This window comes from Dermacentor andersoni, chromosome 1 (assembly GCF_023375885.2).
Source record: "Dermacentor andersoni chromosome 1, qqDerAnde1_hic_scaffold, whole genome shotgun sequence".
NCBI lineage: Eukaryota > Metazoa > Arthropoda > Arachnida > Ixodida > Ixodidae > Dermacentor > Dermacentor andersoni.
Window position 1 is genome coordinate 10,366,328 of NC_092814.1, and position 17,299 is coordinate 10,383,626.

The following is a 17,299-nucleotide window of genomic DNA, read 5'->3' on the forward strand; positions in this document are numbered from 1 at the left end:
TCAGTTACGCATGTGCATCATCGTCAAGTTCCACAGGATGGTGAAGGTGCAATGTCCAGAATTCTCGAGTATGTCCATGCTACGAGTAACGATATTTTTTTAACGTAACACAGACATGCGCATGCTTTTTGTTATGTGGTCCAAGGAATAAAATCTGATAATAAAAGTCATGACTTAACAAATAAGCAACCTATTGCTAAGTTTTAGGAATTAAATATAGAAAATATAATATATGAAGAGCATTCCTGAAAAAATCAAAACTGAAGCCATCTGTTAGGAGACTGTCGAACTCAGTCCGACATGCCGTTAAAAAAAAACAGTATCACGCAACATGGCATCGAACCGCTGCCAGCATGACGCGGGACGACCCGTTCGAGCGATGACACGACTCGGCCTCCAACACTTGCGCAAGTGATACGCTCGGCTGTTTATAGATACTATGTGAACTTGCATAACTGTTTCAAAAATCGCTTTCGGAAACAGTGTGACGCAATGTGTAGATAGTCGAGATAGGCATCAATCGAAGGCTGAGTCTCTGGACTACACAAGCTGCAACAGCTATTACGATATCAGCCATTCTTTTATCACAGCTACAGTTTTCGTCTCGGAAATCGAGTACACATTTTCGTCTTTTCGATGGGCTTCGATTGCTGAATCTTTAACCGCTCTGGGAACAAAATTCTTCTTTGCCACAGCGTCATCACTGAATTTGCCTCGTGTGGATTGTCTTCCTGAACATGTTTGTCACCTGCCTTTTTCAATAATCGACCTAGAAGCTGTAGTTATTCGCGAAAAAACCGCTTGTTCCATTGAAAACGCGCTAGCTTCGTACCGGGGCTGCTTGGGGCGTTGGTTCGTGGGTGTCCAGTAAGAGGCGATTGCAGCATTGGTGGAAGAAAAGTAAAAAAATTATGGGGTTTTACGTGCCAAAACCACTTTCTGATAATGAGGCACGCCGTAGTGGAGGACTCCGGAAATTTCGACCACCTGGGGTTCTTTAACGTGCACCTAAGTCTAAGTACACGGGTGTTTTCGCATTTCGCCCCCATCGAAATGCGGCCGCCGTGGCCGGGATTCGATCCCGCGACCTCGTGCTCAGCAGCCCAACACCATAGCCACTGAGCAACCAAGGCGGGTGAAGAAAAGTAGGGAAACGACAAAAGACGGAGACGTATAAAAGCACAGTTCGCAATAGGGGATCAGAAAATTTGGGCGTGGTAGTTCATAGTGTTTTTTCTTTTTTTTCACTGTTTAACCTAGGTAGGACATTAGGCAGTATAATAGCAAGAGCTTGGTGGCGCAACCCACCACCCCGTTCCAAAGGGGACGCTCATAACGCAAAACCCCACAATTTAATTTTTTTTTTTTTTTTTTTTTTTTTTTTTTAATACAGGGGTGCGCCTTCATGAACGTTGCGTGGCGATAAGTCTTGAAAAAAAAGAGACAAGATGGGAGCGTCGCTCTGACCCGTGCTCGCCGGTTTTAAAGAGTGCTCCTTCTACAGTAAGGCGTACATTCAGTTGGTTATCAAGCGACAAAGAGGCCGCGAGGCAAGCTTCAATCAAACCATGTGGATTAGAAAACAAGGCAATAGTTATACAAAGGAACGAAAATGGGGTACATAACAGCGCAGGCTGGCCTTTCGGGTACACTTCTGTTGCGCTATTTGTAAAACAACCTAGTCTATGCTGTGCATTTTTCTTTATTAATTTTTATTCGTCATATGCTTTATCAGGTGCTCAATAACGCAATCCACGCTGTTCCTACTTGCTCTCGTGTCCGCTTCTGAGATATCGCTCTCTTAGTATTTATTGACTTATTTGTTAATATGGTTACTTAGACGCTTGATAATTTATTACTGTAAGATCCCTTATTCCGCCGCCGGGAAATCAATGAAACCAACGGCACAAGACTCGCTTTGAAAAGTAATATAACTATTACGTTACGGAGTCACATTCCTTTATGGTAATAATTCTACTCAGAAGTTGTGTTCAGATATTGCGTTATTGTGTAATTTTTTATATATGTGTTATGTCTTCTCAAATGGCCTTTCGTCAGGGAAAAGAAATTCTTGATTGTATCTATGAATATTAAATATATCAGAAGGCGTTACATGGCTTTTATCATTGATGTGTATCTGCGCTACCCAATACGCACAAAAACATATCTTCCTGATGCGCTTAACTGAAGCCGCTTGTTGTATGCCTCATCCGAGAGACGCCACTCTGTTGGTAGTGGGATAGAAGTGAGGCTGTCTCCTACTATGACGTTTTGTAACTACTCATATAAGGCCGCCGCTTCAGTGAAGAATCCTTCGAGGTCAGACGAAGTTTCTTCAAGTGCAGCTGTTATTAAAGGTTATACATACATACATATATATATATATATATATATATATATATATATATATATATATATATATATATATGGGTGGCGTTCGGAAAGCTGGTCGGGCCCCAGCCCCCTCTCCCCCTGAAAAAACGAAAGCTTTCCACCTATGATTTTACTTTTTCGCGACTAAATTAGTTCACTTACGGCTTACATAGTTTTTGTTGCTTCTTTGTTTTTCGGAGAATATTCTTCGCGCATAAAGGCCGATCCACACGACGCACCAAGTCTGCGGGCCAATCGGTCACGTGATGCGACGTCACGGCCCGCCGCGGTCCGGTCCGGCGCAGAGCACATCCACACGGCGGACCGCCATAGCAGACGGCAGAGCAGACCAACCACCTACACTCTCGGCCAGAGTGTTATCATTGTTATCCTTCCGGCTCGAGTCCCACAAAGCCAGGAACTGCTCAACGAGGGATACAAAATAAAAAACCTCCTCGTCACTCCAAGAGGACACGGTGTTTAAAAAATATATCTGCTGCACGCACGTGTAGGCGGAACGGCGGACATGAAACGACTGGCTTGACTGGCTTTTGCTGAGCCGAAAACTAGATTGGATTTGGCTGAAGACACCCTGTTGCCGGACAACATTTGTTGGCGACGCCAAAATCGCTGCGGTTTGCATGCGGTCCACCGCCAAAACTTAAGCGGGAAAAGCCTCTGCGATTTGTTGAACCGCGAGGGCCGCGGTCTTGCGCGGGCAAACGGCGGTACGCACGAACTGGCGACGTCCTATCACGTGATGCGCGGACCGCGGTCCAAAAGAGCAATTTGGTCCTTCGTGTGGATCGGCCTTAACAACCCACTCTACAATCCTTTTTTATTGATAGCAAAGCTTCACTGTATTATCACGTGGTAATGACGGTGAAGAAAGCAGCCAAACTAGCAAACACGAAACTAGCGTTTTATTGGGCGAACTTGTGCCCTCAAAAACAGGCTACACTCAAATAATGGCGACAGTGGCGAACACAGTCGGCGATCGTCGAAAATCTGATCTGCGGGTCAAGCGCGTCCGCTTTTATACATCAATCGTCGAATGTTCCAGAGTAATCACTGGGATCCGCGTGCCTTCCACAAAGTTCTACATTATTCGCATCGCGCACACATGCAATCAGATTACAGACAGCGGATGGAACCATCGATAACGTTCCATAAATTTCGCATACATGCAGGCGCGTCCTACGCTGTGCGATAACATTTGTTAGGCGGTGAAACGTGTCGCCTGATAAAGACAAATACACGTGTCAATACCCCCCTCTTAAAAAGCATCGACCCGATGCTGCAAACAAACTAAAGTAATAAAGAAAATCTCCGGTAGCAAAGAAAACAACAAAATAAGGAAGTTCGTCAGCGTCCGTAAAAGGGTTTAACACGCACCACGTGGATCACTTCAGATCGAGCGCGGCGCCGCTGTGAATGTGAAATGCCGTCTGTCACGACCTCATAGTCCAGTGCGGCAATACGTCAGATGACCTTGCAGAGTCCGAAATAGCGTCGCAATAGTTTCTCACTAAGTCCTCGTCGGCGTATCGGGGTCCATACCCAAACACGGTCGCCGGGCTAGTACTCGACGAAGCGTCGTCGGAGGTTGTAGTGTCGGCTGTCGCTACGCTGCTGGTTCTTGATCCGTAGGCGGGCGAGCTGTCGGGCTTTTTCGGCGCGCTGGAGATAGGTAGCGACGTCAAGATTCTCCTTGTCAGTGATGTGCGGCAGCATGGCGTCGAGCGTCGTCGTCGGGTTCCTGTCGTAAACCAGCGTAAACGGCGTGATCGGCGTTGTTTCTTCCACCGCCGTGTTGTAAGCGAAGGTTACGTACGGCAGGATGGCATCCCAGGTCTTGTATTCGACGTCGACGTACATTGCTAGCATGTCGGCGAGGGTCTTATTCAGGCGCTCCGTAAGACCATTCGTCTGTGGGTGGTAGGCAGTTGTCCTCCTGTGGCTTGTCTGGCTGTATTGCAGAATGGCTTGGGTGAGCTCCGCTGTAAAGGCCGTTCCTCTTTCGGTGATGAGAACTTCTGGGGCGCCATGTCGCAGCAAGGTGTTTTCGACAAAGAATTTCGCCACTTCGGCTGCGCTGCCTTTCGGTAGAGCTTTCGTTTCAGCGAAGCGGGTGAGGTAGTCCGTCTCCACGACGATCCACTTATTTCCGGTTGTTGACGTCGGAAAGAGTCCCAGCAAGTCCATCCCGATCTGCTGAAATGATCGGCAAGGAGGCTCGTTTGGCTGTAGTAATCCCGCTGACCGTGTCGATGGTGTCTTGCCTCGCTGACAGTCTCGGCATGTTCTGACATATCGGGCGACGTCGCCGGTCAGGCGCGGCCAATAATACCGTTCCTGTATCCTCCATAGCGTCCGGGAGAATCCGAGGTGTCCAGCGGTCGGATCGTCATGTAGTGCGTGCAATGCGTCTTGACGCAGCCCTGAGGGAACAACAAGAAGGTAGTTGGCACGGACTGGTGAGAAGTTCTTATTTACGAGTAGATTGTTTTGAAGCATGAACGAAGATAATCTGCGCTGAAATGCCGTAGGGACAACGTCGGTGTGCCCTTCCAAATGCTCGACGAGGCCTTTTAGCTCCGGATCTGCTGCTTGCTGTTTAGTGACGTCTTCCGCTCTAAGTATACCGAGGAAGGCGTTGTCGTCCTCGTCGTCTTGCGGCGGGGAATCGATGGGGGCGCGTGATAGGCAGTCGGCGTCAGAGTGTTTTCGTCCGGATTACCGTGACGTCATATTCTTGCAGTCTGAGGTTCCACCGCGCCAGCCGTCCTGAAGGGTCCTTTAAGTTAGCTAGCCAACGCAACGCATGATGATCGCTGACGACTTTGAATGGCCTGCCATATAGATAAGGGCGGAATTTTGCTGTAGCCCAAATGATGGCGAGGCATTCCTTTCCAGTTGTAGAATAATTGCCTTCCGCTTTTGACAGCGACCGGCTAGCATAAGATATCACCCCTTCAAGTCCGTCTTTCCTATGGACTAGGACGGCACCGAGGCCTAGGCTACTGGCGTCAGTGTGTATTTCGGTATCGGCGTCCTCGTCGAAGTGTGCAAGTACGGGCGGCGACTGCATGCGTCGTTTTGAGTTCTTGAAATGCGTCGGCCTGCGGCGTTTCCCACTTGAACTCGACGTCACATTTAAATAGCTGTGTCAGCGGCTCAGCGATAAGTGAAAAGTCCTTGACAAAGCGCCTGTAGTAGGCACACATGCCAAGAAATCTACGCACTGCCTTCTTGTCGACGGCCTGTAGGAACGTTGCGACGGCAGCAGTCTTCTGCGAGTCGGGGTGGACTCCAGACTTCCTGATGACGTGGCCTAGGAACAGAAGCTCATCGTAAGCGAAGCGGCACTTCTCTGGCTTCAGAGTGAGCCCTGATGACTTGATGGCCTCTAGTACTGTCGCAAGCCGCCTGAGATGATCGTCGAAATTTGCGGCGAAGACGACGACGTCATCCAAGTAAACAAGACAGGTCTGCCACTTCAATCCTGCTAACACCGTGTCCATGACCTGCTGGAACGTTGCAGGCGCCGAGCACAGTCCGAATGGCATGACCTTGAACTCGTAGAGGCCGTCTGGCGTGATGAAGGCGGCCTTTTCACGATCTCTTTCGTCGACTTCTATTTGCCAGTAGCCAGACTTGAGATCCATCGACGAGAAGTACTTTGCGTTGCAGAGCCGATCCAATGCGTCGTCTATCCGTGGTAGGGGGTATACATCCTTCTTTATGATCTTGTTCAGTCGGCGATAATCGACACAGAAACGTAAGGTTCCGTCCTTTTTCTTCACCAGGACAACCGGGGATGCCCACGTGCTTTTTGACGGCTGGATGATGTCGTCGCGCAGTATTTCGTCGACTTGGTGCCTTATAGCTTCACGTTCTCGCGTCGAAACTCGGTAAGGGCTCTGGCGGTGTGGTCGAGCGCACTCCTCGGTGATTATGCGATGCTTTGCGACTGGTGTTTGTTGAACCCTCGATGACGTCGAAAAGCAGCCTTTGTACCGTCCGAGCAGACTTCTCAGCTGTTGTTGCTTAATCATGGGGCGACTTGAATGAATGTCGTAGTCTGGTTCGGGAACCATGGTCGTCCGGGTAGATGTGGCAGAATCCGTGAGGACAAACGCATTACTGATTTCCAGAATTTCCTCGATGTACGCGATCGTCGTGCCCTTGTTGATGTGCTTAAACTCCTGGCTGAAGTTTGTCAGCAACACTTTCGTGTTTCCTCCATGCAGTCGAGCGATCCCTCTTGCGACGCAAATTTCACGCTTGAGCAGTGCACGTTGGGCGCCTTCGATGACGCCTTCTACGTCAGCGGGTGTTTCGGTGCCGACCGAAATAACAATACTGGAGCGAGGCTGGATGCTGACTTGACTTTCGAGCACGCTTAGAACATGGTGACTACGAGAGCTCTCCGGCGGTATCGCTCGATCTTCCGACAGCGTTATTGACTTCGACTTCAGGTTGACGATTGCGCCGTGTCGGTTCAGCAAGTCCATGCCGAGAATGACGTTTTGTGAACACTGTTGGAGGATAACGAAGGTGGCAGGATAAGTCCGGTCATGAACTGTAATTCTCGCCGTGCAGATTCCAGTCGGCGCGATGAGGTGTCCTCCAGTGGTCCGAATTCGAGGGACTTCCCATGCAGTCTTAACTTTCTTCAACTGGGGGGCGATGGGTCCACTCATGACGGAGTAATCGGCTCCTGTGTCTACTAAGGCGGTGACTGCGTGGCCGTCGAGAAGCACGTCGAGGTCGGTGGTCCTTTGCCTTGCGTTACAGTTAGGTCTTGGCGTCGGATCACGGCTGCGTCGCGTTGCCCTGTGGCTGGTACGTGGCGTCGTCAGGTCTTTCGTCGCCGTATTGTTTGCTTCCAGACTTCGTCGGGACGGCGCCGTGTCGTTATGTCGTCGAGTTAGTTTCTTCGGCGTCTTCGTCGGCAGCGGAGGATCTTCGTCAGTTCGACGAACAGCAACCGCACCTCCATCGGTTGCTGCTATGGGATCGCAGACAGGCCCCGGGCTGGGCCAGTGTATGGTCGGCGCTGCGGGGACAGGTAGCGGCCTGGTGACGGCGAACGGGACGGTCGTGGAGGGCTCCACTGAGTGGCAGTGAGGTAGTCGGCGATATCGCGAGGTCGTTCGCCAAGCTGCCGTCGCGGCGCGTTAACGGCAAACTCTCTCAGTCCCATCTCCCGGTATGGGCATCGGCGGTAGATGTTACCCGCTTCTCCGCAGTGCTAACAGAGCGGGCGGTGGTCAGGAGCGCGCAAAATGTCCGTCTTCTTGGGAAGCTGCGCTGGGCGACGAGTGGGCGTACTGGCGGCGGCGGTGGACGACGGAGCTGTGGCGTTAAGGGCCCGTACATGGTCGCTCCGCACGTCCGTTCCGCCCTCGTCCGGTCGCGTGCGGAAGCCTCTCTACTGGTGAGCGAGGAGCGGACGCAAGTTTCCCGTCCGGCCGCCTGCTCGTCTCTCATTGGCTGGTCCGAGGCGGACAGTTCGGCTGTCGTCACAGCAAACATGGCGCTTGCTCGAAGCGAAGCGAAGCGGGGACGTAAGGCTTAAGCTACAGCCGCGTCAGAAACAGTCTATTTTTTCTCCTTTTTGTGATTTTTACTAGTTATCTGGCACCCACGGAGATAGTCATCGAAAGCAGCAAGCCGGCGTACCCTTCCAGACCTCATCAGTGCGTGCGATCGCCTACAGAAACAGACGGAGCGCAGGAAGTGTGTGTTGTGTTTACGAGAGCATCGGTAGAAATATTTGAAGCCGTCGACTTCGTGATTTTTTGTTCCATGCTTCGCGTGCGTGTCGCAAACGAGAAGTCCATCACATACACGTGCATTCTGAGCAGCAGGACACATGTTCAGTGCGTGGCAAAATAACTAGCGTCCGATTGGCGCACCCAGCGTACACGTTTGGTTTCTGCTCTGTGTATGCGGATCGTTGCCGCGAAGTGGTGAACGCCAGCCCTTCGCAACTTTCAGAAGTAATGATACGATCAGTAGCGATAAATTTTTATCGCCTTGTTATCGCTGCCATTCCGCGTGTGCTATACTGCGCGTGAGCCGTTTGGCGGCTGCGACGCGCCGAGGTGACCGCGACGTTCGAGCTGTGTTGTTGTTATGAAGTGTGTCCTATACTGCGTGTGAGCCGTTTTGCCGGCTGCGACGCGTCGAAGTGACCGCGACGTTCTACCTGTGTTCTTGCTGTTATGAAGTGTGTTTGCAAGCTACAAACCGTGATTATGTATGCGCGATGTGTCGCAGCGTTGCTGGGTGTAGAAGTGCTCGTTCTACGCGATGTGCGTTTGCTCAGAAGTGAACTGTGCAGATGTGTTGCCGATCGCGTTTTCATATTTAGTACCCTTACAGATAAGCCCTATCACACCGGCCTTTTCTGCTTCGTACATCTATCTTTTCTTTCAAAAGTTGTTACTGCGTGGTTGAAGATGCTTCTATCGGTGGGGGGAAATTAGGAAACATCATAATAATTGCATACGTCAAGACGGTCAGCGCTGTCGTGAAATGTGGACGCGCCTGAGAGCACTAATGTCATGAATGCAAATTTCTGGCAGCCTTGATTTTCATAATGTGGACACTAGTGTGAAGATCAAGAATTTCTAGATTTCACGAAGTAAATTGCTTTATATTTTGTGGTGCAAGCGGCTTACATAGCCAAAAATCTGAGCTGCTTGTTTTTGACTAGTGACTAAGCACAGCGTCTGTTTATGAAGACACCGGTGGCATGGTAGATGAATATGTTATAGGTAAGAACTGGATACTACCTTCTTATTAACTAAAAATTTTACGCTTGCTGACAAAAAGCAATATAAATGTAAAAATGAACACGTAGGACGAGTAGTAACAAGTAAGTGTCACAGGTATGGTGTTATATAATATTCTGCTAGCAGCCAGCAGAACTGCGTGAAATAAATTTTGCCCAGAGTTCTTCCTCACTAGCCAGCCATGGCCACGTTACTAATGCAGGCAGAATTGGGTAAGCGAAAGTTTGTGGTTACTTTGTTTATTCACCCTATTTGATTATCTGGTTCGTGTCGCCTGTTTTGGCACGAGCCTTCAGTTTAAAGCGAACAATAGCACAAGTACCAGCATTATATGCCTGATAAGTGCTTTATTTTCTTTCCTCGTGTTCATTCTGCCAACAGTCATTAGCAAATAATGTGCATTAAACTGACTTGGGCCTGTAAAGTATGTCCATTAAATGTTTTTCCAGTGCACTTTCATCTGTGAGTAAATTTGCTGCTACCTATCATTCGTGGGTGTGGGATGTTGGACGCTATAAGTGGCTATCTGACTGATCTTTATTTTGAATAGGCCACGGTTCCACTCATTAACTGAACCGTTTTCAGCTGCGCTGCCACACTATAGAAAGGGGGACCTCGCCTCTTGTCATTCTTTAGCATGTTCATGGCCACAGTGCATTGTCCATGAGAAGTCAGCTGCTATCACAATATAAAACGTGCCTATTGGCTGCTATGAGTTTATCCTGAACACGAATTTTCACAGTTATGTAAGCATTAGTTATGTGACCGAAGCCAGCCAATGAGCACGAACTGCTGGCAAAATTTTCAAGCGACTCTGCAGGCAGAGTGTCTGTTCCCTATATTATGTTAGCCACACTGCTTTGTCAGTATGCTGAATTGTTCTTTTTTTTGACAGAAATTAACTACCCAGCCAGACAAGATATTGCCAAACCATCAATTTTAGGCCCGTACACATGGTCACTTCTTTATTTTATGATTTTCTGGGCATGACAGCCATGGCTTAACTTATGCACGGAGTTGAGTTGCTGCATGTGAGAAAAAAAATCACTGCGTAGCTAATAGGAATTAGACTGGTACAAAAAAATTATTTATCTTTATGGCTTGTAGTATAAGTGGTGCTGTTCATTTGATGCACACAGTAACATGTGAACACAAATGTATGTGTACCTTGCATTTATGTGCATGTGTGTGTGAATAAAACAGCACTTACTAATATCAAGGCACGTTGTACCAACTATACCCATTAAAGATGTTCTATGTGGTATTCAGCTGATCGTATTGAAATTTTATCACATGGTGGAGTTACAACATTTCATACCTGTATGTAAACCTATTTAAGAACTGTATTCACTGCATGCGAGAATCCATATTTTAGGCCAATGCAGTACCTGGGGTAGCAGCTTTTTAGTTAGCTTTTGCCACAGCTCATTAGAGGGATCGTGTTGACTATGCCATCCAAGCAACTCATATAAAGGTTTGTGTTTAGTATACCAGCAGTGAAATACTGAATGTAGCTGCGATTCTTTGTATACTAGTGAGATTAATTCCACTGCTCATTGTTCTGTAACGTATTGTTCTTCAGTCACACATGGTGACAGTATTTGGCGTCACAAGTTCTAGGCTATTTTTCACATGGGCCTTTTGATGAAGTGAAATCTGCCTCTTCAACAGTAAGTTTAGTGGAAAGCCACCACTGAACCAATAGCTCAAAGGCCAATTCCTGCATGCTTTTCGCCAATTGGGTAGTGCGCGGAAACTATGTGTGATACATCACTTCAGCTACACCAATAATCACACAGCTAAACCTGCCACATATAGTTAAGTCAGTGATATAGGCAGAAGAAGATGATTTACGTATGTAACAGTTACTCATCCCTTGAAATGTGAATGACCCAAACCTTCGCGAGCATATCAGTCACAACCATCCAGCAGCACAAGTGGGAACACTTGTGCTATCACAAACGAAAACAAGTAGAATAGTACCACCGTCTCAGCTGGTTTGTTGTGATTACCTTGCCTGCAAGTTTCTTGTTTATATTGGATAGGCTTCCTACTTCCTACAAATAGCTTGTATACATTTTTGACCTGCACCGCAAAGAGCTGATGTGACAAAAAAATGTGTACACCTTAGTGTTATGTTGCTTTTCATGGTGTCTCAGTTTACTTAATACAGTTTTGAATTTACAGATTGCTTCACATGTTTATAGCTAAAAACCACTGAAAACTACTTGCATTGTGACTGCAAGGTCACAACGCGAGGATTTGTGTGGTATCCTTCCTGTTCATCGGTGTGTCCTTGCACTATAAATGTAAAATGTCACACCTGCAAACCTGAGCATCCACCCTTACATTTCAAACACTTTTTTGAATGCTCGGCAGTTATGCTTACAAGCACATTGTGACAGCAAATCTACACCACCTTAATTTAAGTGCGATGTAAAGGGTTGTTTGTGCATATCCAAGCTGTTCTAGCGTGCCTGCAGGGATACAGCATTGTCCAGTGGCACCGTATAGTTCAGGCATAACAGTGAACTAGTAAACAAAGCGGCTGATAATACTAAGCTGACCCATATGTAGGAGCATCATATTATCTAACCCGCACGCAAAGTTGCTTTCAGTGTACTGAATAACCGCAGCTTTGATTTACCAAGTTATATTACTGCACACACAGAGCGCTGAAACAAAGTCTGTACAATGGTGAGAAATGTGCCAAGGAATGAAAGATAACTTGTGATGTGTGGATTTGAATAGTAGATGTGAATGCATACCCAATTCACCAGTATGCATGTTTTCTTTTCGAACAATTTTACATTTGGCACAGAGGCTGAGCCACTACGGCCTCTTGACTGCAAATTTCTGTGCTCTCACAGTGCTAATGGGAGTATCGTTCATTTGGCTACCCAAATAGTGAATAGGTAATAGAGCACTACAATCTTTCAGTTTTACGCAGAACACCTTGTGCATTATTCACAAAACTGAACCTAAGGAACTATTCGCTGGTTTGTTATGGAAATAAAAAAATGACAATGAATGTCTCCTCGCTTTTTGTGTGGCCCTGTCTTCTGCCCTACGCACCTTCATTTCATTGTCATGTGCATGTTAAAACAGCAACTAAGTAAGAAAGACAAACACAAAACTAATAACTACATCAACCTTTTCACACCACAAGAGGCCACTGAACTCACTGCTAAGCTACACTTGATAATGTCGGTTTGCTTTCAAATAAATACAGGCACTGGCCAGCTGTTTATGTTATGCTATGCATTTTTCATTTTCCTAAATATATGGCTGTGCATGAGCTAGCAAGGTTGTTACTACATAAATACATAAAGAACATGCAGCCCATGCCCAACTAACTCATATAGCCTGAGTATAGCTTATTTTTTATATGTAGAGCAATCAAAATAGAACACGCATGTATGATGCCGACAGTATCAAACAATCTCAAGTCGAACATCCTTGTTTGGTGCCATGGGTGAGAGAGGGAGCATGCCTGTCAAGGTACTGCTTAATTTTGTGCGCTTTGGTAATGTTTGTGCATTGTTGAAATGTTAAATTAGGTATGTTAAGTAGTAAGGTGGCAACATATTGGGTAGCCAGGCTGGCAAGAAAGAATGCAATTGTTTGATTTCACTCAAAATAAGTTTTCTTATCAGCAATGTAAATTATATGCTTTCAAATAAGTACTCCCCTTGGAAACATATCTCATGAGTATGCATATATCTGCATAAGGTCACCGCTATACATACATATTGCTTTAAGCCAGTCATAATGAATTGTACATTCACTGCTTAACCTTCAATTTCTTGCTGCATGAAGTTAACCACTTATGCATAACTTTTTTTTTGCACACGGTGAGAACTTCAGTCATCGCTGAGCAAATAATTTAAGGAAAAGGCATTCCATGAATCCAACTGCTTTAAGCACTCGCTTAAAATTGGCAGAGTGAAAAAAAAAAAAAGCACGAGCGAGCGTATCAGCAAGCTGTACTCGGAGCCTCACACGCGTGCTCAGTGGTAAAAAGGTGCGTCTTGGCGACCTACGCAAATGCATTCCGCGACAGATGTGCGTGTGTTCCGTATTCTTGCAAGCTGTCACTAGCACTACAGAAACCGCGCTTCCGGCGACACTATCAGTCTCGCGTGACGCAGAACGCAGCACGTTGGATAATTAGAGAGGTTTTGTTCAACCAGCCAAGGCAGCGCGCACTGAAAGTAATCATCCGAGAATACGTCGCGTGCTGCGACGTGATGCGATTGCAATACATCTGTAAAAGGTGGCGCAGATAAGACGACTGTGCAATGTTTCGAAGGATGACGGTGCCAGTGCAACACATACGGCTGCAGAACAGAATGTGGCAGCCTAGAGTCGCATTTTCACCGGAACGCGGAAACTTGAAATCAGATCTCCAAAAATATGCCAGTGTCGTCTGCTGTCAAAGGTCGTTGCCAACCTTGAACACCTTTGCTCCGCCGAACGGTTGCCAGCTGTCAACAGGCCGCGTCGCCCAATAGGAGTACGCGTGCGTTCCGCTCGTGCGGATTGAGCGTGCATCGAATTTTGCGACACCGTCCGCCTTTCGGGCTTCCGCACGCGGCCGGGCGAGGGCGGAACGGACGGGCGGAGCGACCATGTACGGGCCCTAAAGGGCCCTGGCGCGGTCGCGCAGGACGCCTTGACGGCAGGCGACGGCAGCGTAGGTCATCGCTTCCGGCTGGGGCTGCGGTGATTCTGGTTGCACCTCAGGAACTCCAAGGGATCGCGGAACCTCATCTTTGACGATTGGGGCGATTGAGGCCACTTGAGGCTGCGACCTCGGATACAACTTCTGCAGCTCTTCCCGTACGACCACTCTGATAGTCTCGCGCAGATCGTCGGTGGCCAGTGATTGAACTCTTGCGTAGTTTGTAGAGTTCGTGCGGCGGTTGAATTGCTGGTTCTGCATTTCGAGTGTCTTCTCGGTGCTGGTGGCCTCGCGAAGGAACTCTTCTACGGTCTTCGGTGGGCTCCGTATCATTGCGCCGCAAAGTTCTTCCTTCACACCATACATGAGTAGGCGGACTTTCTTCTCCTCGGGCATATCCGGGTCGGCCTGGCGGAACAGACGGCTCATTTCTTCCGTAAAGACGGCGACGTTCTCTTTAGGTAGCTACACTCGGGCGTCCAACATAGCTTCGGCCCTTTCCTTGTGCACGACGCTTCTAAAGGTTTGCAGGAAGCCGCTACGGAAGAGGTCCCAGATTGTCAAGGTCGACTCCCGGTTCTCAAACCACGTTCTGGCGGCGTCTTGTAAGGCGAAGTATACATGCCGCAGCTTGTCGTCGGAGTCCCAGTTGCTTAAAGTCGCGATTCGTTCGTAGGTCTCCAGCCAGGATTCCGGGTCTTCAGTCGGTGCTCCATGGAAGGTCGGTGGGTCCCGAGGTTGTTGCAGGATAACGGGGGACGCTGGGGCTGCCATTGGGGTTGTCTTGGCCACGATCTTCTTGGTCGTCTCAGATAGAAGTCCGTGTCTCAGATAGAAGCACGCTGGTCTTGGGCGATGTTGGTTTTGCCCTGAGGCTTCGGGCTTGGATCACGGCTTTGCGGGGGCGTTCGGTACATGAACGCACAAGCACCTCCACTCCACCAGATGTCACGTGGTAGTGACGGTAAAGAAAGCAGCCAAACTGGGAAAGACGAAACTAGCGTTTTATTGGGCGAACTTGTGCCCTCAAAAACAGGCTACACTCAAAGAATGGCGACAGTGGCGAACACAGTCGGCGATCGTCGAAAATCTGATCGGCGGGTCAAGCGCGTCGGCTTTTATACAGCAGTCGTCGAATGTTCCAGAGTAATCACTGGAACCCGCGTGCCTTCCACAAAGTTGTACATTATTCGCGTCGCGCACACATGCAATCAGATTACCGACAGCAGATGGAAACATCGATAACATTCCAGAAACTTCCGATACATGCAGGCAGTCCTGCGCTGTGCGATAACATTTGTTAGGCGGTGAAACTTGTCGCCCGATAAAGACAAATACACGCGTCAGTATTTTGTGGATTGAATATAATATTCTGCAACCCACGGCGCCATTTTTATGTCGGTAAAACTCATCCAGCAGTAGATAATGCAAGGATAGTGTACATCAAGCGCTATGAGGCCTTTTCAGCCGTTGTACGTGCTGGCCTGAAATGGCGGAGACAACGGCTGCCACGAAGCGCAATGACACCCTGACCCGACAACTTAGCTTTACTTTTAATTAGCCACATGATATATATATATATATATATATATATATATATATATATATATATATATATATATATATATATATATATATAATGAGAGAGCGAGAGAGAGAGAGCTAAACGATTTTATATTTAAGCACAAAAAACAAGAGGCACTCGTCGCTAACTTCTCTGTCCATGTGAATATAGTATAACAAAACGTTCCTGCTCCAAGTTCTGTCTGCCGAACTGCCCTTTCTAGTTAAACATGAATATGCGACAGCTATTCCTCCGTATACTTTAAGTGTATTTTTCTGTTTTATTCGAAAATGCTTCACAAGAATTGGATAAACGGCACCCACCGACATGAAAAAGCGCTTCGTGTGTCCTTTGACTTCTTTCATGCGTCTGAGAGTGGTAAAAGTGAACAGCTAGCTGACCCAAATTTCACCACGCTAACACGGATACTCCAAATGGCATCGGAAGCGTCGCTTTGCTATGTCACCTGCAGTGGGCGCCTCTGATATATAGTCGAAACCCGTTAATCGCACTACTAGCATGTGCCTTGAATTGGACGCCCCAGTTTAGCTTCAAATTAACCCAAACACAGAACTGCAAGGCTGAGATGACAAGAAAACGTTTGCCTTTCTGTGCTTGTAACATATATATATATATATATATACTACTGAAGAATATGTCTGCATTTTACCTCTTTTCAAGGTCTCTCGTTATTCTATCTAGCAAAGCTCTGTGCTAGCATACTCCTAAAAACATTCCGTTTACCGACAATAAGCACCGAGTACCAGAAAACGTGCCGCACCAACGAAAATGACATTCGGCTCTGGCTTCTTCACCGCACACCCCACTGGTTGGCTCGAAAGTCGGGCCGCTGCGGTCGCCGACATTCGCGGCGCCCAAGGACGGAACGACGAGCAACGTGGACGCGTGGCAAGCTCACCTTTGCGGCGGCGGCTGGCGTCATCCTCCTCCTCCGCGCGTGCGTGCTCGACTGGCCGCGTCTTCTTCTTTGCGCCTCTCCGCGCAGCGTCGCTTCGGCGCCAGCTGACCTCCTCCATGGGAGAGGGCCGCATTTTCATGCTGGTGGTTATTACTGCGGCTTTTCGGGCCATTTTGAGGGTTCCCTTATTTCAGCTACTCGTTTTCGTGCTAAAGTCATAGCCACACAGCCATAAAGCTATCGTCCTTTTTTGGCGGCCGTTTTCGTGGCCGCTGGCGGCGCTCGGACAACCGCGGGGAAAGGGCGTCTCGCTGGCTGCCCGGCCAAGCGAACGATGCGGCGGACGACAAAGGCACGCGGAGAACAACGCCCCGCGGAGGCAGTGCGTGCTCTCGGTCAACCGAGGCCTGTCGCTTATACTGACAACCACCGTCCTTGCATAAGTTTTTAACAGGAAAGTGTTTTATGCCGGGGTTCACCATGAACTTGCTGTAACGGGTGTGACGTCGGCGCAAACGCGTAAAATATGCTCTCCCAGGATGGGCCGCAACATGAAGCGAGCGCCGGCAGCTCCAACGCGGTCTGCTGAGGTGACGACGCAGTTTGCGGTTTGTCTTTCGCATCCGATCAGCCTGTGACGCCTCGTCGCTTACGGAGTGCAGCTTCAACATGCATCAGCAGTGCTTACACGCCGCTTGTGGTGGCACCAACTATGAAAACGCGCAGAAAGGCAACGACGTCGAATGTCGGTCCGCCAAGACACAGCATGAAGCAGAATGGACTCTGCCATTCGCGACATAGTAGTAAGGGGTTTAGTAGTAAGGGGTTTTTATTTACAGTAAGCAGTATACAAAGCTCACTGCAGGGGCAGGGGCCAAAGGCAATCAAGCCTGACAAAGGTCCCTGTCCCTCCGCAGTTCGTGGCATCTCATACGCTTCGAGTTCAATAGTCA

General features: G+C 48.3%; 1 protein-coding gene across 2 annotated transcripts in view; it reads right to left on the bottom strand.

Annotated features, from left to right (window-relative positions):
- The window catches only part of LOC126545730 (uncharacterized), a 984,485-nt gene extending 967,835 nt beyond the window's left edge, over positions 1-16,650 (bottom strand). For both annotated transcript variants that reach the window (XM_055061186.2, XM_050193681.3), the window contains exon 1: positions 16,347-16,650. In XM_055061186.2, coding sequence (XP_054917161.2) covers positions 16,347-16,518 — 172 coding nt within the window. In that variant the 5' untranslated portion in view covers positions 16,519-16,650. The remainder of the gene's footprint in view (positions 1-16,346) is intronic.
- Positions 16,651-17,299: the final 649 nt, after the last annotated feature.